Source organism: Ooceraea biroi, chromosome 1 (assembly GCF_003672135.1).
Source record: "Ooceraea biroi isolate clonal line C1 chromosome 1, Obir_v5.4, whole genome shotgun sequence".
NCBI lineage: Eukaryota > Metazoa > Arthropoda > Insecta > Hymenoptera > Formicidae > Ooceraea > Ooceraea biroi.
The window spans coordinates 15,509,101-15,533,862 of record NC_039506.1 but is presented as its reverse complement, the minus strand read 5'-3'; the positions used below and the strand labels follow the sequence as shown (position 1 = coordinate 15,533,862).

At 42.4% G+C, this 24,762-nt stretch overlaps 7 protein-coding genes across 9 annotated transcripts; 4 read left to right on the top strand and 3 right to left on the bottom strand.

The window, feature by feature from the left end:
- Positions 1-1,976: 1,976 nt before the first annotated feature.
- On the bottom strand, positions 1,977-4,369 carry LOC105283967 (TIP41-like protein). Its single transcript, XM_011347130.3, has 6 exons — positions 4,160-4,369; positions 3,670-3,868; positions 3,408-3,587; positions 3,092-3,314; positions 2,818-2,976; positions 1,977-2,543 (listed from the first exon to the last, which is right to left on the bottom strand). The coding sequence occupies exons 2-6, from the start codon at positions 3,846-3,848 to the stop codon at positions 2,343-2,345; spliced, it is 942 nt and encodes a 313-aa protein (XP_011345432.2). The 5' UTR covers positions 3,849-3,868; positions 4,160-4,369; the 3' UTR covers positions 1,977-2,342.
- Positions 4,071-11,580, top strand: LOC105283965 (TWiK family of potassium channels protein 7). Its single transcript, XM_026969585.1, has 7 exons — positions 4,071-4,098; positions 6,136-6,338; positions 7,782-8,181; positions 9,685-9,900; positions 9,970-10,119; positions 10,219-10,420; positions 11,311-11,580. The coding sequence occupies exons 1-7, from the start codon at positions 4,071-4,073 to the stop codon at positions 11,486-11,488; spliced, it is 1,377 nt and encodes a 458-aa protein (XP_026825386.1). The 3' UTR covers positions 11,489-11,580.
- Positions 11,581-11,694: 114 nt separating this feature from the next.
- On the top strand, positions 11,695-13,544 carry LOC105283966 (perilipin-1). The gene is made up of 3 exons (XM_011347129.3): positions 11,695-11,909; positions 12,163-12,557; positions 12,933-13,544. Exons 1-3 carry the CDS (start codon positions 11,835-11,837, stop codon positions 13,069-13,071), a joined length of 609 nt encoding a protein of 202 aa, XP_011345431.1. The 5' UTR covers positions 11,695-11,834; the 3' UTR covers positions 13,072-13,544.
- A 71-nt stretch (positions 13,545-13,615) lies between these two features.
- On the top strand, positions 13,616-16,780 carry LOC105283964 (geranylgeranyl transferase type-2 subunit alpha). 3 transcript variants are annotated; one of them, XM_026973230.1, is made up of 7 exons: positions 13,618-13,795; positions 13,958-14,110; positions 14,333-14,443; positions 14,532-14,913; positions 15,060-15,260; positions 15,327-15,935; positions 16,062-16,780. In XM_026973230.1, exons 2-7 carry the CDS (start codon positions 14,108-14,110, stop codon positions 16,502-16,504), a joined length of 1,749 nt encoding a protein of 582 aa, XP_026829031.1. In that variant the 5' UTR covers positions 13,618-13,795; positions 13,958-14,107; the 3' UTR covers positions 16,505-16,780. The 3 variants fall into 3 exon arrangements, with proteins under 3 accessions (XP_026829028.1, XP_026829031.1, XP_011345429.1); XM_026973227.1 differs by lacking the exon at positions 13,958-14,110 and having other exon boundaries at positions 13,616-13,795; XM_011347127.2 differs by lacking the exon at positions 13,618-13,795 and having other exon boundaries at positions 13,858-14,110.
- Positions 16,781-16,833: 53 nt separating this feature from the next.
- LOC105283962 (rab5 GDP/GTP exchange factor) lies at positions 16,834-19,871 on the bottom strand. Its single transcript, XM_026973221.1, has 9 exons — positions 19,376-19,871; positions 19,128-19,246; positions 18,772-19,029; positions 18,570-18,699; positions 18,329-18,426; positions 17,991-18,247; positions 17,772-17,903; positions 17,440-17,685; positions 16,834-17,349 (listed from the first exon to the last, which is right to left on the bottom strand). Exons 1-9 carry the CDS (start codon positions 19,552-19,554, stop codon positions 16,906-16,908), a joined length of 1,863 nt encoding a protein of 620 aa, XP_026829022.1. The 5' UTR covers positions 19,555-19,871; the 3' UTR covers positions 16,834-16,905.
- Positions 19,872-19,997: 126 nt separating this feature from the next.
- Positions 19,998-21,327, top strand: LOC105283963 (RNA-binding motif protein, X-linked 2). The gene is made up of 4 exons (XM_011347126.3): positions 19,998-20,156; positions 20,353-20,505; positions 20,672-20,801; positions 21,112-21,327. The coding sequence occupies exons 1-4, from the start codon at positions 20,143-20,145 to the stop codon at positions 21,232-21,234; spliced, it is 420 nt and encodes a 139-aa protein (XP_011345428.1). The 5' UTR covers positions 19,998-20,142; the 3' UTR covers positions 21,235-21,327.
- LOC105283961 (katanin p60 ATPase-containing subunit A-like 1) lies at positions 20,829-24,476 on the bottom strand. The gene is made up of 10 exons (XM_011347124.3): positions 23,841-24,476; positions 23,629-23,764; positions 23,326-23,470; positions 23,172-23,262; positions 22,942-23,063; positions 22,689-22,868; positions 22,374-22,516; positions 22,195-22,307; positions 21,967-22,093; positions 20,829-21,877 (listed from the first exon to the last, which is right to left on the bottom strand). The coding sequence occupies exons 1-10, from the start codon at positions 24,103-24,105 to the stop codon at positions 21,679-21,681; spliced, it is 1,521 nt and encodes a 506-aa protein (XP_011345426.1). The 5' UTR covers positions 24,106-24,476; the 3' UTR covers positions 20,829-21,678.
- Positions 24,477-24,762: the final 286 nt, after the last annotated feature.

The window sequence follows — 24,762 nt, the reverse complement described above, 5'->3', positions numbered from 1 at the left end:
ATTGCCCTCTCTTAGTGACTCGTTAAGCACGTCAAAAGACATCGTGGCATCGCACGAGGGACGTCGACAATGGATTTTCGCGTACTTAAAGCGCGATACCGCGACACCCGTGAAAATCATATGGGCCGTACCCCTCCTCCCCAATTGACGAGCTCAAATAAAAACGTGGCAGTCGTCGCGCGCGATTGTCGATGGACCTGTTCTTTTTTCGTATCATCCCGCATTGTTCGTTGTATTTTGTATCATATTCGGACAAGAAAGAAGAGAAAAGAGGCAAGCGATGTAGAGATAGATTACGGAAGACGCGACATTTTCGTCATCTCGCCTCGCCGAGCTAAAGGTCCGAGTCAAAGGACAACAGTCGATTTCGGGGAAACACCGAAATGGAGATTCGCCGATCGTTACGGGGCGAGATCCCGCTTCCCCTCGGTTCTCCCGCGTGTAGCGACGGCGGTCGCTCTCGTTTCCGAGATGCCAAGACGGAAAGGGGAATCGCCACCGGTGCGCCGCGCACCTTGTTCCCGCTACTCAAAGGTCGCTGCGTGCCACCACCGCTTGCGAGCGCACACACCACTGTCACGGACAAAGACCTTCGAAGAGTCCGGCTCTCGGCGCGGATGTCACCCACGGCGACGCGACGGCGGCGACGGCGGCGCGCCGAGCGAGTGGACACGAGCCTAATTTTAGGGGCCCCGCATTGCGCGCGTCCGTCCGACCGAAGGGAGGAAGAAGAAGAAGAAGAAGAAGGCCGGGATCCGGCGACCGCGACGGCCGAGCGGAAAGAAGGAGACGTTTTTCTCGGGCAAACAGAGCGAAGTAGAGAACGAGAGCGAAAGATAGAACGAGACAGAAAGATACAGAGAGAAAGGGAGAGAGAGAGAGAGAGGGGGGGGGGGAGAGAGAAAGAGAAGGAACTCGCGCACGGTCGACGTCAGCGTGATGTTTTCGCGACGGTGCCGGCCGCGAGTGTTCTATATTAAACTCCGGGCGGACGCGGGCAGACCTATTGCGAAACGGACGCCCTGATATTTTCGTTGCATCGCGCGAGTAACTGCTTCCGGCCGAGTGTTCTCTGTCTCTGAGGTCTCTTCCTCTCTCTCTCTATCCTTCTAGCTCTCTTGCTGTGTCGTTCTCGTCGCTTCGCCCTCTCTCTCTCCCTCGTTCCCTCATTCCTTCCCCGCTTCCCGCGCCATCCCTTTCTCGCCGCCTCAGCTCGAGCGTCTTCTTCTGGATCGACGGGCGCAGACGGCCGTGCTTCTTCAGCCGGCCGGAAACACCTACGCGCCCGCTGGTAGCGTGTGAGAACGCTATAAGGTGGGACCGAGGCAATAGGATAAGCCTACTCGCGAGAGATTGCTGTCGTCGACGACCTCCTTGCTTCTTGCTCCTCTTGCGCTTCCTCCTCTCCTCCGCGCTCCAACACTCGCATCAGCTACCCTCCTTTTTCTCCTCGTCCCTTGCTCTCCTCTCTCTCTCTCTTTCTTTCTCTTGCCTTCCTCACCAGCCCGTACGATGGAATTCACCCATCTTTTTGCGCCCGCGAATAAACACCACCGTACGATGGAAGGCTGGGCCAGCCCGAAAACCGTTCGGTCCTCTCTCTTTCTCTCGTTGAATGTTCTCTTCTCTTTTTCTCCTTAATATTTATTTTCTACTTGGCCCCGGAGAGAGAGAGAGCAGAGGACACGGTGGTGTTTATGGCGGAATGCGTCAAGCCGAATCGCGCGGAATCTAATCAGAGTCTTATCCGAGAAGAGCTTTGACTCGCATTCTCTTCAACGATTATTTCTGAAATTTATATATTTTTTTATTCAAGATTAATCAAGTGATTTGTATGAACTCGTGAATTTTTCCACGAAGGTTTCAATGAAATCGACTCGAAGGTTTAAAAATGCGGAATGTCGAGGATTTGCTGTGTAATGTAGAAATCTTATCAATACGTTTTGAAGGGAAGTGTAAAGAACTCCAATAAAGAACAAGAAAGGAAGACTCCATTTAATAAAATGAGTTTCTGTTTCATAATTATTTCCGTTTTCGCTTTTATTCCGTTTTCTTTAGACACGATTTTCCATGCTCACATTTAACATCTGTATTTAAGCCTATCGTAAAACGAGACTTGATAAATTTGATAAAAATATTGATTGATTTGAAATAAAATTCAGTACAACTTTCATGCTGCGTCCACTCATTTCTTAATTACATATATATATCATCTGCGAAATATTTTGTGATTGGAATGAGGGTTAACGATCTGTACAATGAATTCTTGATTAACAATAAAAAAAGGACGAAAGAATTAATAAAAAATAATGTTATGAAACGTAAAATGTCTAGCACAAGCCTTAAGTAACGGAGCTGTCTACTGTGTGTTCACTGGCTTCCGCTACTGTTTCTTCAGTCGCAGTCTCGCTTTGCGCAGTTGTGTCTTCACTTAATTTAGACCCTTCTTCCTTTTCAGTTATTATCAACTTGTGATATTTGCTTTTCGTTAATGGCAAATGGGGTGCTATTGCGCTCGGTTCCAGGAAAAGTGCCGGTGAAACCTTGTAAAATAATAATTTTTAACTTCCACATGTAAAATCCCTGATGACATCAACAGTATATGCAGTTTATGCCAAATATATCATTATGAATATTTTCTTCAATAATACTTCACTATTCTCTAACCACACAAGAACTTTTTGGACAAAGATATTTCTTTTCTATGCCTCTAAATACTTTTAGAGTATGATGACGCTCTTAATAACGCACACATATTTTTTCATACTTGAAATTTGGCAAACATAATTCCACGATCTTCACAAATGTATTACTCACTCGAATATCTTGAACTTTAGCCTCGCGCGACGTGAACTCACGCAATAAGTAATTCTTCCCGAATTCATGGTAGATGCGGGTGTCGTTTATCCTCAGCATTACGTTATCGATTCTCAGAAAGTATCGGAGTAGGATGAAAAAACTGCTGGGCATGACTCTCTGCACAGGAAATCCAGAAAATCCAGAAATTTATAATCTCATTTGCACATCATTATAACGTCATTGTGTTGCACGTTATGTTAACAGGAGGCTGTGTGTGACGGAGGTAACTCACGATTTTTACTGAACTCGCTGCGATGCCGTTATCGTGGAGCTCGTCTTCGAACAGCGTTAACTCATGATAAAACATAATCTTGTCCCGCTGCCTCAGCTTGTCCATATCGATCCTCTCGTTCGTTTCGCTGACTTCGAAGCCGGATACCGTGCCGGTGTAATTGGTGGTGAACGTCCAATCGAACGGCTTTATTTTCTCCTCCAAATACTCGCTGCTCTCCGACCTGTTAATTCACTCGGACGTAGATTTACGTGCAACGCGAGTTACGAGTAACTGCTCTCCGAGCAGATACGCGTAATTCTACATTTCTACGTGCCTGGATTCCTTCCATGCCTCTGCACAAGCAAGCTGCACGTTGATCTTGCCGTTGGAGACGTATCTCAGTGCGTCTAAAGCGTTAAATTCCAGCAACGCTCCGTCTTGATGCTTCAGCGTCAGCACGTTGTTGGGGAACACCATGTCGGGCATGTGCGGCAACTCCAACGTGTTGCTGTATCTGAAGCAGCAAGGAGTCGCGTTTGTCAGCATTATAAGCACCGTGACGCTTTTCAAATAATAAAATTCGGCAAATGACTCACCTGCAGAACTGACAGGCATCTGCGTCTTTGGCGTCACAGCCGCTCTCGCTTTTCGAGCATTTCGAGTGCAGTATGTGGGACTGCGTGTACTTGATGCGCCACGGAGGACAGACATGCTCCTCCTCGTTTACTGGTAACCTCAGGATATCGATGCCACCATGTACCTTTACGGTTGTCATGGCGTAAAACTGCAAATTTTCTTGAAAAGAGTTAAAGAAGAATATGATTATACTACCATAATAATTAGTTGTTGTGTTACCCTAAATAAATATCAGAATTGTTGTAGTATCTCTCTAAATAAATATTAGAATCTTGACATATAGGTTAGGCATTGTCCTTAAAGAAACAGCGAGTAATGAAATGTTTGCAGCGCCCTGGTTTTTAATATTCTAGTGACGAGAATGCAAAAAGTTAAAATAGCTAAGTGCTGTAATTAGTTTTGTATTAATTATCATTGGAATGTTATTACAAATTTGTTTCTTCCACTTACTTCACTATTTATAAAGCAGGGTTCTCGAATTTTTCAACGGATCAGACGGACTCCCCAAGGAACATTATTAGCCTGATTTGCATCAGCTTTTATTTATGTCGCATCAATCGGCGGCTTTAGCAACTCGTATATCCTCAACGTTACGAAATAACCTTCACAGACAGATCCCGCACTTTCAGTTTACGTTCCTCGTTCGTCTAGGAACCTGTTTTATCGGCTGAGCAATGCTTCATTCGGCGCATTCGCGATCACGTTCAACGCGCTAAATTCATATCCGGTTTTCTCGTTTCCTACCACTTTCCACCGCTTTATTATTATAAAACAATCGTACTGTGCACAAACACCACAAAAGAATGCTAGACGCACTGTATTAACCTCCAATTTTTAATTAAATTCCATTAAAAAGATTTCTTCTCGTTTTATTTTCTCATCTTATTTCTCGGTTATTTCTTTCCGCGCGCCGCATATTGTTGCAAATATCGCGCGTGCGACATTAATGTATTAAGTTGATACAGCAATTAATATAAATATCGATATATGTTAAAATATAGTAATTAATTGTCAATTGTTATTCTATTGGGTTGGCCAAAAAATAATTGCGTTTTTTTTTATATAAATAAAAGGCGAATTTTTCATGGGAAACAAAAACTTTATTAAACAATATATTGTCCATTTTGTTTGATTTCTTTTGCCATTTTTCAGGCAACTTCATGATTCCGCGCTCAAAAAAGTTCTTATCTTTTTCAGCAAAAAACAATTCCAAGAACGATTTGATATCCTCATCAGCAGTCAAGGTTTTACCATTCAAGGCGTTTTGCAAAGAACGAAACAAATGGTAATCTGATGGTGCCAGGTCTGGCGAATATGGTGGATGTGGTAACATCATGGTAACACATCCCATCCAAGCTGCAACAATTTTTCACGAGTGACCAAACTTGTACGTGGTCTAGCGTTATCATGGTGAAACACAACACCTTTGCGATTCACCAATTCTCGACGTTTCTGTTTGATGGCATCATTTAATTTATCCAGTTGGCGACAGTATACGTCTGAATTAATGGTTTGATTCCTCGCAAGCAGCTCAAAATACACAATACCTTTAAAGTCCCACCAGACTGACAGCATAATCTTTCTTTGGTGAATATCTGCTTTTCAAGTGCTTTCAGCAGGTTCATCACGCTTGCTCCACCATCTTTTTCGTTTGACGTTGTTGTAGACGATCCATTTTTCGTCGCCTGTTATCATGCGTTTCAAAAATCGATCATTTTCCTCACGTTTCAAAAGAAAATCGCAGATGTCAATGCGCTTAGTGAGATGGATTTCTTTGAGCTCATGTGGTACCGAAATATCGAGCTTACTAATGTATCCAAGTCGTTTTAAATGGTTTTCAACACTCGATTTCGATATGTTAAGATTCTCAGCAATCTCTCGGGTCGTTAAACGCCGATTGGAATCGATCAGTGCCTTTATTTTGTCATCATCAATTTCGATTGGCCTTCCTGAGCGTGGTGCATCTTTCACATTAAAATCTGCAGATCGAAATTTAGTAAACCAATTTTGACACTGCCGCAGTTTTAAAGCATCTTCGCCATATACATGACATAACTTTTGATGAGCTTGCACAGCGTTTTTCCCTTTTCGGAAGTAATAAAACAAAATATGAGGAAAATGTTCTTTTTGATTTTCCATTTTGAAATCGACGGCAAAGAAACAATTGTTAACGAAATCGTGTACTTTCTTTTTCTAAAACAAGCTTGAACTGTGAGTTGTTAACCTACATAATGAATTTGCGGTTTAGAATGAAGTTAGTTACATTTCAAGACATGTATGTCCATCTATTGTAAAAAAACGCAATTACTTTTTGGCCAACCCAATAGCTTTTATCGCGATCAGACGTTTCATGTGCGATTAAAATGCAGAACGATTCTCCGTTCAAAGACCGCGTAGCAGAGCGTATCAGATCAGTCTTCCCTGAGCGGTCGGTGCGTTTACGTCGCTCGTGGAGAACAGGATGATGAACGGTAACAAGGGCGACTCGACCGTCGAACTCGACTCCGCGACAGAAAATAAGAATGGCAAACGTTTCGTAAAAGAAAAAACGGTGCGAAAGATCAAATCGATCGCCGGTCACGTGGGCTTGCTGATCACCTTGATGCTCTACACTGTGATCGGTGGACTGGTGAGTCCCAACACGAAGTTTGATTGAAGATTGTCTATCTAGATTCAACAATGAAATTTAACAGTTCAAAATCCAAAAATGCGACTTATAATACGTCCCAAAATTTTGAAACCAACAATTTATATATATAATTTTAATTATAATATATATAATTTTTAAATCATGAATTAATCTTTAAAATGATTAAACATGAGTGCCTTCCTTCCGATAATTAAATAAATTGAGAGAAAATAAGAGAGAAGCGACGATAATTGCACGTTTCAATTTTTTTCTTCTTCATTCGATATTTAGTCATTTGCAATTAGTTGCAATTCGAGACGTGGGATGTACAATATTTAATTTCCAGTTGAACTTTTGGGGTCACGTCGGGTTACGTAAGGCGCGCGGCACATGTCGATAATATTTCGAATCGGTGCGCTCGAATTTTCGTTCGGCCGAACATCGAGATTTCCAGAGTGGAGTTAAATGTATTCGATGCTCTGTAAATATTTACATTCTATACAATAACGAACGGACTTGCAATCCCGCCGAATCGTACCTTTATTTTTAGCGGCGAACCAATCGCGCGGCCTGGTAGGAAGTATATTACCACCGAGACTCCGATGTCTTTCGATGAAGTTGGGCAAAAATACCATGCGTTAAAATTCTCGATGGTTTTACGATTTTTTGATTGCACCATACACAGCCGGAAAGAGCCGGTCGTAAAACGTCACTTATTCTTAATTGAACTCGATCCATGTGCGCCCGTCAATGCTTCATGTGAGAAAATTTGAAGAGAGATTGATCACATAATTAATTAGAAAAAATTTATTTAAAAAGAAATGGATTGCAATAGCGTAGTTGATTTTAATACTACGTGAGGATAATTCAATTTTATGATAAAGACCATTTATGGAAAATATAATTTGCTTATGACAATAATGCTTAGGCAATGCTCTTTCACATCACAGAAGCTACCTTCTACGTATCAAAAATCAAAAAGATTAATTTCGGCGCACTTGGTAGCTAGCAATTAATTAATAACCGATGGATAGCAAATAACGAGCCTTGTAAACGGTACTGAAGAATATGCATTTGCTTGACAAACATACAAGCTGTTTCTCATTAGCTTCAAGAGTACGTGCGCCACTTGAGACTCAAGAGGGAGGGCGATATATCTTCACGATGTTTAATGGATCTATCGATTCGTCATTATAGCTCGTTCATTGATTCATTCGTCAAAGAGGAAGCTGTCGATCTTTTCTTAAGCATCATTGGCGCCCAAAAAAGAGACGAGATTATATAACATCTTATGTAATATACAAGAGATTAACACATTACAGAAGCAGTTCCCAAAAGACGCATCAATTTTTATATCTTCAAACGCGCAACGTTAACGTTTACCTGCTCATTCTGCGAGATAGATCGCGCGTTTGAAGATATAAAAATTGATGCGTCTTTCAGGTCTTCCAGCACATCGAACGTCCGGCGGAGCTCGAGCGACTCGAGCGTTTACGCGCGCGATTACGCACACAGCGATACCGTTTCGTGGAGTCGGTTTCCAACAACACGGATGTCTTCAACCTGCGCACTTTGGTGAGAACCCATGTGATTAAGTCGCGAGGATCCTCCACTATCCTCGTTCATGTAACAAAGCGTCACGCGTCGTTCCAGGTGAGCGTGAAGCTGCGCGCCTACGAGGAAGCGGTCCAAGAGGCGGCAGAGGCCGGTCTCTTGGTCAGTTTCGTCACGGACACCGTTGATCAGGATGATCGCGGGAGATCGGACCTGCCACCCATCGTCACGGAACGATGGAGCAATCTGCAAGCGGTTTTCTTCGCGAGCACTGTGCTCACGACGATTGGTAATCAGTCCAATTATCTAACTATTCTTGGATTATTGGTGTAAACTATTAGGAGTGTGATTTAGTTTTGAGGGTTTTGCAACAGATGGCTGTTGTAGTGTCAGTTTGTTCCAATAGCTGTTTCCGATAACTGTTGTTTCTTACAGTCTTGACATTATCCATGACATTTAGTAGCATTATAGCAATAACAGTCGTGTTTATATCATCGTAAAAATGCAACTTCCGAAAAAGCATTTTCGACATGCGTTGCTTTTGTTTTTTAATCAAAAGAAAACTGCGGCTGACGGTTATAGAATTCTTGTGGAAACTTATGGTGATTCTGCCCCATCAATTAAGACGCGTGAATACTGGTTTAGACGCTTTAAAAGTGGTCATACTGATGTGAAGGACAAAGAACGCTCGGGACAACCAAGAAAGCTTGAAAATGCAGATTTCCAAGCATTATTGAACGAAAATCCAACACAATCCACTTCAGAACTTGCCAGAGCATTAAATGTTGATCGTACAACAGTTACCAAACATTTACATGAAATGGGAAAAATTCAGAAGGAAGGGAAATGGGTTCGACATGAATTATCGGAAAGTGCCATTGCGAACCGGTTGAACATTTGCATTTCGTTGATCGCCAGGCAAAAAAGAAGAGTCTTTTGTCTCGGATTGTTACTGGGGATGAAAAGTGGATCTATTTTGATAATCCGAAACGCAGAAAATCATGGGTGGATCCAGGCGAACCATCAACATTCCACTCCGAGACGCAATATTCACGGTTGAAAAGTAATGCTCCGTATTTGGTGGGATAGTGTACTATGAGCTGTTAAATCCGCATGAGACTGTCACGGCTGATCGTTATCGACACCAATTGTACAAGTTGAAGCAAGCATTGGACCAAAAACGACCACCAATTGCGAGTAAAGGACGGAAAGTGATTCTTCTTCGTGACAACGCTCGACCTGACGTTGCGTTATCAGTGAAAGAAACACTATTAGAGCTTGAATGGCAAGTCTTACCGCACCCCGCGTATTCTCCATGCGATTATTATTTGTTCCGGTGGATGCAACACGCTTTAGAGGATACACATTTTCATAATTTGGAAGAAGTGCGAAAATTCGTCGACGAATGGATGAACTGAAAAGAAGAGTCATTTTATCGTGGTGGAATCCATCTGTTGCCAGAAAGATGGGAAAAAGTTATAGAAAACGAAGGAAAATATTTTGATTAAGGTATTCATTCATTATCATATTTAAATACATGCGTTTTTGAGCAAAAAAAACCCTCAAAACTAAATCACACCCCTAATATTAGTATAGGATTCATTATTTGCTAATAAAGAGAACTTATATTCCAAAGAGAATCAGCATCTACCATCTTAATACACAAAGATTTTAGCAACACGCTGAAATTTGCTCTTCAAGTTCTCTAAGTTTGAATATAAAAAATGACCTTCCTCTATTTTGTAAGCTGGATAATTATGATTGTTCCTGCAATTTATTTATATTTCAAAAGGATACGGCAACGTGGTGCCCTCGACCAACTGGGGGAGGATCTTCTGCATCCTCTTTGCCTTCATCGGAATACCCCTCACCCTGATCGTGATCGCCGATTGGGGTAAGCTGTTCGCAGAGGCGGTGGTGCATGTCGCTCTGGTGGTAAAGTCAAAGCTGCCGTTTCTCACCAAACTGCCGTACATCCCGATGAACGTGACCGGTCGCCGATCGCTCGGTGAGTTCAGCCTGATGATTTAGTCGATTTTCGGTGGCCCGGACCATGATGGCCCGTTTCTTCTTATAGGCGCCTGCGCTGCCATTGTACTGCTCTTCCTGTATCTTGCTTGCGGCGCCGGTATGTTCATGCTGTGGGAGGACGACTGGGACTTCTTCGACGGGTTTTACTTCTGCTTCGTAACCATGACCACCATAGGCTTCGGCGATCTCGTGCCGAGTACGTGCAGATTTTATCCTCGTTGTTCGAAAACTTGGAAATGTTTCGTCTGATTATGAACTATGAACTAACCGCGTTACGTTCGTTGGTTTCGTACAGACAAGCCCAAGTACACTTTACTGTGCACTTTGTACATCCTGGTCGGCTTGGCGCTGACTGGTACGATCATCGAGCTCGTCAGACGACAATACGCGCAGTCCTGGAGGAGGCTGCAAAGACTGAGCGGTCCGTTGGCTGAGACTCTTAGGAAACTCGGCGAACAAGCGGGTGGCGACATGTCCGCGCTTCACTCTGATTTGAGGTATATAATTCATAACCCAGGCAGCACATGTTAGCCTAATATATGTTTCTTAGACGTATCTAATGTCTAAGAAACATAAAGTACCATTTAAGAAACGGTTTAAATAGAAACCGTTTTTAGATCTCAATTTTAAAAACGTATTTTTCACGTTTCCACAGAAACGAAAAATGTGTTTTATTAAATCGATTTGAAATTATATAATTAATATAGAAAAAATAGTAATTTCTACTTACTTTGCGAGTATTAATTATTTTTACATCATACGTTTCAATGTACTCGATTATGGAACAAGAGACAAAAATCAACACGAGTGTGTGTGATTCCCACCTCTGATTCACCAAGCGACCGATAGATGGCCAGACGTGACGTTCTCGCAAGTAACATTTGTGTTATCACCTTATAAATAACCATTCGGAAAACCGATCCAATACTCTTTTCTTCTTCTTTTCTTTTGAAACTTTCGAGATCACTATTACTTGGAGTGATATTTCAAAAGAGTGAGATTCCACTACACGAAATTTAGAGACTAATTCATAAAATATAAAAATCTAGTTTTTTACAAAAATGTGACTTAACTCTGTCTATCTTTGAGGCACTGATATATAGAATTGATAAATATTTTTCTGATAGTTTCTGAAACGTTTCTCCTAACGTTTTTTCGTTGGACAGTTTTCTCCTAAATAAACGTTTCAATAAAATGGTTATGAAACGTTACGGCAAAACGTTTATGAAACGGTTTTGAAACCAATGTGTGCTGCCTGGGAATTTTGTTGTAAATTTTTAATATATAATATATTTAATATTTAATATATAATTATTCGTTCCCTGTTGTAAACTTTTAATTGCAATTACTGTAACATTATTTGTCTAATTATTGTCTTCTTTTTCAGGAAAGTGCTGACCGTTATATCAATGCCGCGTTTAAGATGGTCCGCGTCCATCGACCGGGGCGTCTCGAAGGATCAGGATTGGGAGGAAGCCGTGGAGGCGGTGTTGCGCGACATCGCCGCGGCCGCATCGCCGAGGAAGCAGATCGTGCAAGTCGTCATTTACGAATCGAGCGTTTGAGTATGCTCCAGCATACTCAAGATTCCTACGTAACAAACTACGAGCGAGGGGAGCAGCAATCCTTCCTATCAATTGCGGAACACGTCCCTCGCACGCTATTGTAACGCACGTACTGCAAGGTCGCCGCTCGCGCTTTGATCTCGCCGGCTTTCGTATTTCGCGCGTGCGACGCGGTCGATGAGGAGACTCCGAGGGCGCATAGAGAACCGGCGAGCTGCGTCGGTTGATCCCGGCCGACGCGGACGCGGCGACGAGTGCCGAGGTAGGAGATCCGGTAGCGGGCTAAGTTTAGGAGACGCTCGTCCTCTCGGAGTCGTCCCGCCTCGTCGGAGGTCCGGTGAAAGCGATGACGAGTTCCGAGGCAGGGGAGGTGTGCGAGATCAGCGGCAGGCCGTCGGCTATCGTGCGCATCGCTTATCATGTGCGTATGTAACGGCAGTGCCGGCGTATCAGGGCAACGCTGTCCGACGCGAGTCCGTGGCCATGCCTATCAGCAGTTGATACTCATGTCCAAGATCGCGTCCGAGAGTGGGCCGCTGGTTTGCTATTTCGCTTGAAGCTTAGCCGCGACTCCGAATTGCGTTGAAATTTGCCTCGCGCGTTGTCAACGCGTTCACGCATCGCGTCGTGCAGCGTGCCCCCCTCTCACACCCGTCATGCCGTTTGTTCCGCAGCAATCGAGCGTCATGTGCGGCACGCATGGTCCCACGAGAGCGGCGTCCGCGAACGTCGCGAACGGCAACGCGGGGGCGTACGAAATGGTGTGCGTGCGTCGCCTGTCCGGCCTGCCGGTCTTCGTCTCGGTGTCGTCGACCTTCCGGAACGGCTACACCGCCGTGAGAGACTCGCACGAATCGGTGGCGTCGATATTTGGTCACGTGGAGGATGGGATGCGCGCCGGCCTATCTTTTGTCAGTCCCATCAACGACAAGATTGCCAGCGCCCTGAAGGAGCCGCTCAAGGCCGTCGACAACGTCGTCTGCGTTGGGCTGGACTTCGTGGAAGAGAAGGTGCCCTCCGTCAAGTTACCGCCTCATCAGATTTACACGAACGTCAAGGATAGCATCAGGTGATGGTCCAATTACAGAAGATCGAGTGACGATGCTTTGATTCGATGTAGGAGCACGTTCGAATCGCCGATCTTTGCGGCGATCCGTGTGATACAGTATATCGATATGATACTTGGGCTCTCCATTTGGAAATTAATCAGCAGAAACATGCTCCGAATGTACAGAATGCTCCGAAACCATGTTCCTTTAAACTTTGAAACTTATTAATATCTCAAATTTTTAATTCATTTTTCTAATTTATTTTTCTTGAAGAAGCCATCGATTTCTATGTCGACCGAAGAGATACGCGATTAAAAGAACATGCGATGATTTTGGGAGATTCTGTAACGGTATGCTTGACGATTTTTCCCGACGTATTTGTGTTTGCGTTGTAGGAATATTTTCACGTCAGCGTTAGATATCCTCACGCTTCTGTTTGGTGGGCAAAAGGACCAAATAAAAGACGCGCCGGTTGCGAGCGAAACTGCAAAGGAAGAAGTTCGGAAAGCGGCTAGCGGAATGGCGAAAATGTGATGAATAATTCTATGCTTAGATTTATGAGATATGTATTGTAAAATTGTCTACGACGTTTCAGCCCATTTTTTGCACGACGCGTTTATTTGTTATCTAGGTCTTAAATGTAAAGTATTGCGATAGAAATTCTGAGTGTAATAGTACAATTTGTTTCAATGATTTTATAGTTTAACGATATTTATTGTAAATGATTATAACTTGATTATATTTATAATATATATATGTATATGTAATTATATATAAATATTATAATACTATAATTATAAATTATAGATTTTGTTTTGTTTTTAATGGTTTTTTGGTCTTGAGAGTAAAATTTGCTTAAGTCGTTATTTACAAATAAAAGATCCCTTTATTCTTAAGTTATAGTATACCAAAATAAAATCTTTCATTTGTTGTTAATTGAAAACTTAACTACCTCTAATTGATTGTTGAGAAATGTACTGTTATAAAATATAATTATTTTTTATCCATTCGCGAGAAGTGTATGTACCATTACTTCACTCTGCGAACGAAGATAGTGGAGGCTCGTAGCGGACGTTCTCAGAACTAATTTTCTGTGATCAAAAACTAGATGAGATCGCCTGCAGAATGAGTCAAGGATTGGTTAGACGTAATTTTATTTTTTAATAAGACTTAAGAAAGTGGAAACATTTTATTTGCAAGTAATATTGCTCAATATTGAATTACATAAATGTTTATCTTCATTTTGCACAATTTAACGGTAAGTTTAATTTCAAGATTTTCAATTCAATAACGCGTTTCAAGGTCGTAGTGTAATGCAATGATAGAAAGAAGATATAAAATATATTTTTTATACATTCCTCATTTTATATATAGTATTAACATTAATGTTAATTATACAAGAAATATATGCGCACTTCAGGAATAAATATGGCGGCAGGTGCTAAGAGAATTCACTTCCGGTCGCTGCTCTATAAAATTTAGTAACTTTAGACCTTCTTATCGTCGTTCAAGCGAATTTATGCACTACTCGTGACAGTCGTGACTCATAGGTGATAAGGGAGTGTTCGCAATGGTAATATTTAAAAAAATACTTTACATAACTTTTCAACAATTACTTTATTGATTCTGTACTGTTTTAAATATTTATAATAAACGCCTTTTTATTTCTAAATATATGAAACAGAAAGAAAAAGCTATCTGTATCAACATGTGTCATTTGCATTAGTATATTATCATCCATGTATATATATATGTATATATAATATGTCTAAAAAGTAAATTAATTTATGTTTAGCACGGTCGAGTAAAAGTGCGTACTACAGCCGAGCAGGAGGCGATAAGAAAAAAGGAAAGAGCGGCTAAAGTTGCTCAATATAAGGCTGATATTGCCATAGTATTCCAAAAGGTTTCAACTCGTTCCGATACGTAACGTTACTTGTTGTAATTTTATAATAACTTTTATATTTAAAGCCATTATATCGTTCTCGTTTCAGAGAAAGGATAAGCTACTGGACGACGAATTATTAACCATCACCAGGCGCATGCTGCTAACTAATCCAGACATTTATACATTGTGGAACATTCGTCGCGAGGCTTTTGAGAGTAACGAACGGTCCGATGGTACAACTGGTGATAAAGAAACAAAAGAATGTAGCGAGCAGGAATTAACGCAAGAATACGAATGTAGGAGTGAAGAGGATTACAAGCAACTGCTCGAGAATGAGCTGAGCTTGACGGAGAGCTGTCTGAAGGAGAATCCCAAGTCGTACAGCGCGTGGCACCAAAGATGTTGGGTGATGGAGCGAATGCCCGAGCCCGATTGGAACAGAGAACTGTCGCTGTGCGCGAAATGCTTGAACCTGGACGAAAGGAATTGTTAGTATAGCCACATGTTCTTTTACTGCGTGTGCGCAACGTGTACTACATTGCAGATGTGTACCCTTGAGCATACCAGAATGTACGATTGCCCTACGAACAAGTTGGCGTACTTGACCCATTGAAGACACGTCTTTTCGCTGCAGTTCACTGCTGGGACTACAGAAAGTTTGTGGTCGGGAAGGCTGGTATCTCGGACAGGGAGGAGTTCGAGTTCTCCAGCACAAAGATACTGAACAACTTCTCCAATTACTCATCCTGGCATTACAGAAGTCGGATATTGTCTAGGATGTTTGGCTCCACAGGGTTGGAGGAGATACCAATCTTAGACGAGGTTTACAGGGAAGGTGAGTCCTTTAGAAATTATTTAATTTAATTATTTATATTTATTTAATTTAATTAATACTTTCCAGAGCTCGATCTAGTCATGAACGCGACGTTTACTGATCCCAACGACACCAGCGCTTGGTTCTACCAAAGATGGCTTCTGGACAAGTGCGTGACGACTTGTAGGCTGTGGCGTGCCTACGTTAAGAAAGATATGGTTCATATCATTATCGACAACAACATGCTCGTTAAACCAGTCTCGCTGTCGTTGTGTATAAACGGTGAGGCCGTCAAAGCGGAATGGCAATCGTATCCGGAGCAGAAATTTGCCAAATTACCAACCGCAGGATACTTTGCTAGTCGGATAGAGGAGAATTTACATCAAGCTAAAGAAGTTTCTGTGAAACTGCAGGAGACCACGTATCCACTTTCGTATTCCAAGTCGGAAGGTGCGTGGATCTATAAGGATAACTCGAGCTTGCACAAGCGAAACAGCAACGACGAGCAACTGAGCGAGCAACTGAGGAGCTACAATCAACTTTCTGAAATGGAACCAAACAATAAGTGGGCCTTATTAACTGGTGTATTACTGATGAAGAAGATTGACTTCCACAAATTTTATACCGATATTTTAAACAACTTGGCGGCGCTGTCGAAAGTCGACAGCTTTCGTAAAAATTATTATGCGGATTTGCGTGAGTGTATTTTCACATTTGTTGATGATATTAATTAAATATGTATGTCTTTCTTGATGACAGAAGTTTCCTCAATTTTTAATATTTAATTTGCTCATAGCTGCTAACAATTGTTCGTTATTCCAGGAAGCAAACTCGTAATAGAGTACAAACTGCACGAAATATGGAAGGCAGAGGGCGATTTGGAAATGCAGTCAAGAATCGATCTCTCACGACTAGATTTAACGAAATTGCACAATAATCACTATTTCGGCTTCTTCGAGGAAGTGAATCTCTGCGCGAACAAGTTACAAAATTGCTTGCCTCAGCTTTCTACGCTACACAGATGCACGAAGTTGTCGCTGTCCAGCAATGGCTTGACATCGCTGAAACGTTTTCCTACTTTACGCAATCTCGAAGTTCTGTCTCTGAGAAACAACAAGCTAGTGAGCGCGGATGAAATAGTAGACCTAATAAAGCGACATAGAAACTTGAAGAAGCTGGATTTGCGGGATAATCCAGTGTGCGACAAGATTGATCCAGATAAAATTAAATATGTGAAATATAATTTGGCGTTATATTTAAAATAATATCAGGGAAATACGACAGGAATAGCTCGTTCAGACGTACATACACGGTGGTAGTTCGTTATGCAACTTGATTACCACTGCAATTATTTCTTATCATGAGGATATTGAATTCATCACGAGAGAGTGATTCGAGCGAGAGAACCGATCATGAAAACTATCGTGATACCTCGCATTCCTTCAACTGCGAACAGCAGACTTTTGCACATCGTTGAGAGCTTTTTTCCACGCGTCTATGATAAATTTCTTGTACAAGGGCAAATTAATAAAATTCTGATAGAAGATCGGCCGTTTCATTGAAAAGTCCCCCGATGCCAACTAAAGTCTGAAAATTATCGTAATCAAAATCGTTTATTAGCATTCTTTGCATAAATAATACCTACGTTACATCTCTCTACAATATATTACATGTTTTGATAGTAATTGGAATAATTCTCCGAGTCCAAGTCCGCCGGTGTGATGGACGAGTCGCCCGTGTTGCACGGTATAGTCGGTATGTTCGAGCCTTGGATCGTGAAGCCGTGGTAATCCTCGGAGCTGATCGGCTTCAGGGCGGGCGGTAAATTCGTCTCCGGCGTCGGGCTCTCGTCCATCAGGCTGTCGGTCATGTGTTTCTTGAACAGCTGCGTCTCGCCGGACGCGAGATCGGACTGCGCGTCGAGACTGATGAGGCTGGTCTCGTCCTCGGCCTTGCTGACTTCCAGGCTGTCGTCGGCGATGAAGGATGGGAAGTCGAATGTGGGCGAAGGCGTTACCGAGTCCTCGACCAACGACGTTCTCATCAGGTCGTTCGATAGGTCCGTCATCACGCCGTTGTTCAGGTTGTCGCCGATGGAATGCGGATATATCTGTCGAGCGATTCGAGATTTATCGCCTTGCAAAGATTTTGCTTTGCTGTACTCGTAGAATTGTGCAAAGTTACGATCGCATCCTCTCACCTGCGGAATAATCGGGGGCGGCAGCTGATAGCTCTCGACGTCCTCGCTGTCCAAATTCGTAGGCACCCTCTGACTGTGAGATATTAGCAGTGGTGTCCTCTCGATTACCTTGCTCACGTCCTCCTTGATCTTCTCCTTGAAATCCATCATTTTGTTCTTCAGCTCCTCCGTTTGCTTTATGATATCGGCATTCTTCGCTTGTAGACCGTCCAAGAGAGTTATATCTTCGCACATAAAGTGCAAACTCTAATAAATAAATAATGTCATGATGTTACGTCGATGATGATGCATCAATCAGCCGTCCGCATATAAAGGAACATCGCAAGTATTACCTCGCATATCATGAGAGCCGACTCCCACGTGTTGGCTGGCACGCATTCTCCTGACATGTACGCGTTGAAGTCCTTCTCGGCCATGTTCAAGGATTCCGCAGTCAAGTTTTCGATAAACGACACTGCGCAGCACTGCAACGTTACAAATAATTGCTCGTGCTATAGCTAGAAATGGATCACGGAAAAGGTTTGCAAGAACAGATATTCAACAAATCGTACTAGATTCGTGAAGTAATATCCTCCCTCGCCAGTCATCAATCTGCTGGCGTTGCAGAATCTCGTAATAAAATTGATATTGCTCTTGAGGCGCGCAGGATTGGCCTTCAGGACGATGAATATGAGCGCTGGCAGAAACTCGTCGGCGGATGCCGGTCCGTCGACAGACTGTTGCAACAATAGGAATATATTCCTGCAACAGTGAATGACGCATGCTAATTTTTCTTGAGGAGCCTTCGCGGAATCCATGTTCAGAAGATCTGCAAGAAATTCACCTTTCATGTTTTTACCCTGTAACGTCATATTTTGCAAAAGTGCTCGATAAGTTAATCGGTACAAACCTGTAATGGACGTGTAAACGAGTTCTCGAACTTCCGAGCTCGTCTCGTGAATCCTGCATTCCAGATTCTTGCCGCTGACCCAATTCAACTGTCGTATCCTTTTTAAAAATTATTTAATTTAAATTATTTTTTATTATTTAAATTATTTAAATTATCGAGTTTTATTAATATTTTGAGTTTCACCAAGATAATATTTTTTATGTATAATTCGTACGTACTGTTCCACAGTCATGGTACGCACCTTTTCTGTATAGCCAAGTCCTTTTCCTCGTCCGTCGTGAACGGCGGACAGAAGAGAATCCTGTACAACAAAGTCATCGCATACCTCTCCACGTAGTCCAGCAGCTTCTCCTTGATGTCTGTAGGTATGTCTGCAACAACACGATTGGTAAACGCAAGCTCTACTCCTGCATTGAATATCACAAAGTATCACAATTCGAAACCTGCATATTTGGTGCTATTCTCCAGGCGCTTTCCAAACACGTGATAGAAATTTTGCGTGATTTCCGAGAGTTCCTCTATCCTCTTGATGTCCTTGTTCTGGAGTATGTCCACTACAAACGAGTGTATGCACTTTCTCACGTCCTTCTCCACCAGAGTCTTGGCTATGTACACCAGCAGATCTCGATTCTCCGCTTTAACCTTCTCGAGATCTGTATTGTCCTTCAGGAGCTCGTGGTACAGTTCCTGATATCCTTGCACTTGGGTCGCACCGACAACAGAAGAAAAAGACCGTTAAGTATCCAGTTTACATCCTCGACGGACGATTGCTCGCAGTACAGTGTGTCACATGGGATACCTTTCGCAACGGGTTTCCTAAACGAAATGTTTAACAACTTATACTTCTTTTCTTGTTGTACCTTTTTCTCTTCGTAATACTTGTGACTTCCCGCGCTTGTCGATCGATTAGCGTTATCTCTGAAAAACATAATAACAAAAATAACACCTGCATTCTGTAAAGACAGAGAAAATGTGCGATACAAAAAAGAAACAACGTTAACCGAAAAAACGAGTATTAGCAAACAAAGTGAAGCAAAGGAGCATTACGTGTCCGAAATTTGGGCGTGAGACACGCGCTCGGCTTGGGCGCGCCGTTTCTGCAAGTGTTCGCGGTGACACTTGCTGCAATAACCCTCCCATTCCGCATTGCCATAGAATCCGCAGCCGTTTTTGCACTTCAGATCGGCCTCGTCGATCCGAAGAGTCGGTGTCTTTGTGGAATACATGTTCGACCAGGACGAATCTATCTGCCGGCAGGGAGCTGTCCTGGATACCTGACAGCAAACTGCGACTCTAACTTAACCTATAATACGTGGAATATATACGCGCTGATGGGTATCGAATGTTCGTTCCGTCCTAATCTCCGTCGAAATTAGACGTCATCGCTGTTGCTCGTCTAATCGTGACGAGCGGGTGCCTTGTCAATCATCCGTCACCTCGTCACGACATCACACTTTGTCAAACTCTGAGGGAATTGACAGAACAAAGAGGGGAGCAGACGGGGAGCAGAAAGAAAACTCCGCCATGGACTGCGTGCGATTAGATCGAAATATCGAAATGCGTTGTCGGTCGCTTCGCTAGAGTTGGTTCGTACGGTGCTGCGTATACGTCACGTGACCTAACCTGCAAAGTCCCATCGGCGTTCTTGTCGATTTTGGGAACGCATCAGAACGCACAGAGCTGCAATGTTGCACCGTGTTGTCGTGAACTGGATTTTAATTTTATAGAAATATTTCCTTTTAATTAAAGTTTATTTATATATTTATGGTCTGTCTCTTTTTATCTTTACGTTATTCGGAACGCCGTTACTCGCAATGAATCCTCTGACGTAAGTATTTTTCTAATTGTTTGGTTTATGTATAGGTTAGGTTATGATGCATTTAATAGATTTGACAATACATTTGACTGACAGATTATTGTACGTTATATTCTACGAATTCGGGATTGCAAATTTTTAACTTTCATAAATCAAATAACACTACAGTACATAATTCAGCAATAACGAGTGATATCTATTTTGTTAGCAACGTGAAGAACATAAAGAAGCTTGGTGAGCAAGAATTACAAGGTAGCAGTAAAACATCTTGGCACGATCAGTACAAAGACAGTGCTTGGATTTTCATTGGTGGTCTACCATACACCTTGACAGAAGGGGACATCATCGCTATTTTCTCGCAGTGAGTTGAAATATTTATGTGAACCGTTATACATCATCTGTATGGAGATAATTTAAATCTAAACTAGAATCTTTAGTTATTAGTAAGCCTATGACTAAATTCCAGTTAAAATTTGAATATATTCTTAAATACAATCTCAAATTTCTGTAAGTATAATATCTTGTAGATACGGCGAAGTAGTTAACATAAATTTAGTCAGAGACAAGGACACTGGGAAACAAAAGGGATACGGCTTCCTATGTTACGAAGATCAGAGAAGCACTATATTGGCAGTCGACAATTTTAATGGCATAAAGGTAAATGAAGAAAAAAAAACCCAAGCATTAACTCGACTAATACAATAAATATCTTTACTCTTGTTAACAATATTAAATAAATATTTAGCGGAATAGTAATAGCTGTCTCACACGCGTGTGTGCACGAATACATGACACGTTATTTTTAAATTATCTTTTTAAATAAAACGGCAGTGTACTATTCGCGTCTACGTCATCGTCTTTCGCGTGACGGAACTGGTTGGTTGTAAATCATAACTGCTCAAAGAGTATTTCTGGTGATACGGAGTATGAGTACAGTGATTCTAATATTTGTCTTTCCCTTTTACAGATTCTCGGTAGGGTAATACGAGTGGATCACGTTTCTAATTACAAGGCACCGAAAGAATCCAAACACACAGACGAGGAAACGAGAAAGTTGCGCAAAGAGGGTTGCGCTCCGAAGAAACATTAAAAGTGTGTACGACGTACACGCATCAAACGTGAAGTATCGATACCTTTCCAGTTAGTTACTATGTATGATATGACAAATATAAGTTTATGCTCAGATATGGTCAGTGGAATACATCAACTAAAAATTCCGTTAAATTGCCGTTAATTCGTTATCGGTCGAGTCTTCTCGATGTTACGGACGAGGAACATTAGGAAGGATCATCCAAGCGTTACGAGCGTCTATCACAATTCTCAGCAGGCAGTCTTACTTTCCGATTTGATTTTCTTAAAGAGAAACGGACGACCGTGAAGTCCCTCGGGAGTTCGCGAAGGATTAAGAAAGCGTAAGCTCGTTTTATGCGCGCGTATATATGCGTGTTAAAGGAAATAATGTAGCATTGTGCGTCATACAAGAGCAACGAGGTTGTCAGTGAGTTAGGCGTCATCATTTCTTGACGGAGTGATATCAAGACGAGCCGAATTCGCTCATCCATTTCTCGTATTTCTCCAAGTCCTCCTGGGAAACGCTCTTGTTGCATCGCTCGACCGCCTCGTCGAAGTCCGCAGCGGACACGGGCAGGTCCAGCTCCTCCTTCGGCAGCTGGCGGATCTGATCGGGCCTGAGACCAGCGATTTTCTTTCGCATCAGCATCATGGAAGCGTCCCTGAACGGCGATTGTTGAGAACAATTAATTACAAAACACACGTGTGTTTAAAAATTTTATTATTATTATTATTTAACACTCTTACTCACCTGCAAACGTTGGTGATGTCGGCACCGGAGTAGCCCTCGAGCTTTCTCGCGATATCGGTCAGATTTACGGACGAGTCCACCTTGACCTCGCGAAGATTTATCCTTAACAGCGCTTCCCTGCCTTCGTCTGTAATCAATCAATTAAATCAACAAATTAATTTTAAAAAAGAAAGATGTATTTTATGAAGAAAAAAGTATATATCAAGATCCTCTGTTAATAAGACTTACGATTCGGTAGCGGAATGTAAATTCGCTTTTCTAGGCGTCTCCTCAGAGCTTCATCGATATCCCATGGGAAATTTGTCGCTGCTAGCACCATCACTACTTTACTTGGATCCTCGCTGCACAAAATTAAGACAAATTTAAGGGATTTGCTTTTGCATCATGATAAAATAGATAGACTTTACCTGTTGGAGCTTATTCCGTCCATTTGAACAAGAAGCTCGGACTTTACGCGACGCGAAGCCTCGTGTTCCGACTCGGATCCTCTTCTGGAGCACAGAGAGTCGATCTCGTCAATGAAGATTGTACTGGGCGCATAAAATCTAGCCTGCATGTAACAAGATGCAATTATTATAATTATGAATGAAGCAAATATGATGTTCTTTAATTAACAATTATTAAATTTAATTAATAATAAATTCAATTAACAATAATTCAATTCAATTAATAATTCGAAATTTTTCTTAACTGTACAACGATTCAGTAAAGGTTTGTCATACCATCTCGAATAACAGCCGGACGAGTTTCTCCGATTCACCCCTGTACTTTGACGTTAACGTGGAGGACGAGACATTGAAGAACGTCGTGCCGCACTCGGTCGCAACGGCCTTCGCGAGCATAGTTTTGCCCGTGCCTGGCGGCCCAACCATGAGCACTCCTTTCCATGGCCGTCTGATTCCCTGAAAGGCGTGGCATTTGTGCGCGTCAGTATTAACAGTCTTCGCAATTTACGGGAAAAAATAAGAAACAGACTTTGAAAAAATCAGGCATCCACATCGGGAGCACAACGGCTTCCTCCAACAGTCGCTTCGCCTCGTGCAAGTCTGCTATGTCGTCCCAATGGATATTTGGATTCTTCTGGACGATGTCTCTCTCTGCGATGTTAATAGTCTTTAATGTTTTTTTTTATTATTCGCCCTCACATTTTTATCGACGTAATCAAGTTTGGAAATAGTATTGGTGATACCGTTCGCGACAAATACCTAATATTTCCACAAGGTCCTTATCGGTGGAGGAGGGCTCAAACTTACGCTCCTCCAGTTCGACATCATCCTTTTCCGTTTCCGACTTGTCCTGTAATTAATTTACATTTAGTACGCTCGTAGACTTGAGTGTGTCATCGATGAAGCGAATCACCTTATTTGCATCATCCTTCTTAGCAGGCTTCTTGTCATCCCTCTTGCCAATGACCTTGCTATCCGGCTTTTTACCTGCAGGGAGAGATCTTCTAGGATTTGTCCGGTTCTGCTGCTTTTGTTGGACCTTCTGTTGCCTCGAATTTCTAAAAGAATATAAAGTTGCAGTTCTGTTCTCATAGCAGAATATATAATTATTGCCAAAACAGCAGAAATCCTTTCCCTGAACACAATAAGAGATTAAATAACAAACTGAAATTAAAAACTTAGAACAAGATCATAAATTAAGAGTTCTTGTTAGTACTTTTGTTCCGCTGGAGTCAAAGGAGGCCACACATCGGGATCCCTGGCTGGGGTCTGGTTCCAGGATGGATCCGAGTTGCCGTAAGACCATAAAGCAGGCTCTCGCGTCGGCTCCTCGAAGGACAGACAAGACGTTCCTGCAACGCAAACAGTTTTTACACATTACATTGATCCAATTCATGCCGAATGCTGGAATGAGCTGAATCGTCTTACCCAGCAGTCTCTCTCCATGCGTATCCACTTTAAAGAGCTGCAGCGTGTTGGACGTGGCCTTCACTTTCTCGAACTCCTCGACGATCTGGTGCTGCACAACTTGCCACTTCGCTTTGCGCGTTGCGTCCGCTATGGTCGCGAGCAGCCTGTGTATCTGCTGCACGACTCCTTGGTAGTAGACCCCGGACGTGTCGTAGTTCCCCATCAGTGCCATTTCGCGGGCGAGTTTCGTGTTCTCGCAGATCTCGTTGATCGACACTGCCATGATCCTACTTTCAAGACTCACTTGAGCGCGTGCGAGACAATGTTAATCCGCAGACCATGAAATACTCGCAAAAGAATATATTTCTTCTGTCGAATCCTCCTCAAGTTCTCACGACGACGTGAAAATCCGTCGTTTATCTCACATCGGTGCACATTGTCCCGCAGCGAGTGATTTAATGATCAAAATACAGATCTGTATATTTAGCAGATGATTTGCTGTCAAGTGTAGTACAAAAATAATTGCGTTGTGCATCAATTAATTAATTCGCACGGCTGAAAGCGCGTGCTCCTAAATGCGGCCGCAGCCGGCCAGCTGAGCGATCCTTTCCACTGAAATTGTGTCAATGTCTTCACCAATTTTCTGTCATTTTCGATTATCAATTCTGTCACAACATTCCATCTCACTTTTCGTAAGCTGTGGCGGCATCTAAGGAGTACAAGGCAGAACTAGCCCGACCAATGAGAGGGCAGCACGAATACCGAGATGGAGAGCCTTGGAAGGAATCAGAGAACAATGAGAAGCTAATTGCTCGCGCTATAAGTCACACGTGCATTAAGTAATCAGTTCTAGTCTGTATTAAATAAAGTCAGCATCTTTATATATTTTCACCTAAACCGAAATGTTGTAATAGTTCCTCGTGCGTTAAAACTGCCTTAA

Excerpts from the sequence above, each read along its gene's own strand:
- LOC105283962 (XM_026973221.1), bottom strand. The coding sequence starts at position 19,554 with ATGTATTCCACAAAGACACCGACTCTTCGGATCGACGAGGCCGATCTG. Across the intron at positions 19,030-19,127 it reads TAGGAAACCCGTTGCGAAAG|TGCAAGGATATCAGGAACTG; the intron begins GTATCCCATGTG and ends GTGCGACCCAAG. Across the intron at positions 18,427-18,569 it reads GACTTGGCTATACAGAAAAG|GATACGACAGTTGAATTGGG; the intron begins GTGCGTACCATG and ends ATTTTTAAAAAG.
- LOC105283961 (XM_011347124.3), bottom strand. The coding sequence starts at position 24,105 with ATGGCAGTGTCGATCAACGAGATCTGCGAGAACACGAAACTCGCCCGC. Across the intron at positions 23,471-23,628 it reads TTGACTCCAGCGGAACAAAA|AAATTCGAGGCAACAGAAGG; the intron begins GTACTAACAAGA and ends ATATTCTTTTAG. Across the intron at positions 23,263-23,325 it reads AGAAGGATGATGCAAATAAG|GACAAGTCGGAAACGGAAAA; the intron begins GTGATTCGCTTC and ends AATTAATTACAG.
- LOC105283965 (XM_026969585.1), top strand. The coding sequence starts at position 4,071 with ATGCAAAAAGTTAAAATAGCTAAGTGCT. Across the intron at positions 10,120-10,218 it reads CTTCGGCGATCTCGTGCCGA|ACAAGCCCAAGTACACTTTA; the intron begins GTACGTGCAGAT and ends GGTTTCGTACAG. Across the intron at positions 10,421-11,310 it reads GCGCTTCACTCTGATTTGAG|GAAAGTGCTGACCGTTATAT; the intron begins GTATATAATTCA and ends CTTCTTTTTCAG.
- LOC105283963 (XM_011347126.3), top strand. Across the intron at positions 20,506-20,671 it reads ATCATCGCTATTTTCTCGCA|ATACGGCGAAGTAGTTAACA; the intron begins GTGAGTTGAAAT and ends AATATCTTGTAG. Across the intron at positions 20,802-21,111 it reads ACAATTTTAATGGCATAAAG|ATTCTCGGTAGGGTAATACG; the intron begins GTAAATGAAGAA and ends TCCCTTTTACAG.
- LOC105283964 (XM_026973227.1), top strand. The coding sequence starts at position 13,766 with ATGTTTATCTTCATTTTGCACAATTTAACG. Across the intron at positions 14,914-15,059 it reads GAACCTGGACGAAAGGAATT|TTCACTGCTGGGACTACAGA; the intron begins GTTAGTATAGCC and ends TTTTCGCTGCAG. Across the intron at positions 15,261-15,326 it reads AGACGAGGTTTACAGGGAAG|AGCTCGATCTAGTCATGAAC; the intron begins GTGAGTCCTTTA and ends AATACTTTCCAG.
- LOC105283967 (XM_011347130.3), bottom strand. The coding sequence starts at position 3,848 with ATGACAACCGTAAAGGTACATGGTGGCATCGATATCCTGAGGTTACCA. Across the intron at positions 3,588-3,669 it reads GATGCCTGTCAGTTCTGCAG|ATACAGCAACACGTTGGAGT; the intron begins GTGAGTCATTTG and ends TTGCTGCTTCAG. Across the intron at positions 2,977-3,091 it reads CAGCGAGTTCAGTAAAAATC|AGAGTCATGCCCAGCAGTTT; the intron begins GTGAGTTACCTC and ends TTTCCTGTGCAG.
- LOC105283966 (XM_011347129.3), top strand. The coding sequence starts at position 11,835 with ATGACGAGTTCCGAGGCAGGGGAGGTGTGCGAGATCAGCGGCAGGCCG. Across the intron at positions 11,910-12,162 it reads TCGTGCGCATCGCTTATCAT|CAATCGAGCGTCATGTGCGG; the intron begins GTGCGTATGTAA and ends TTTGTTCCGCAG. Across the intron at positions 12,558-12,932 it reads AACGTCAAGGATAGCATCAG|GAATATTTTCACGTCAGCGT; the intron begins GTGATGGTCCAA and ends TTTGCGTTGTAG.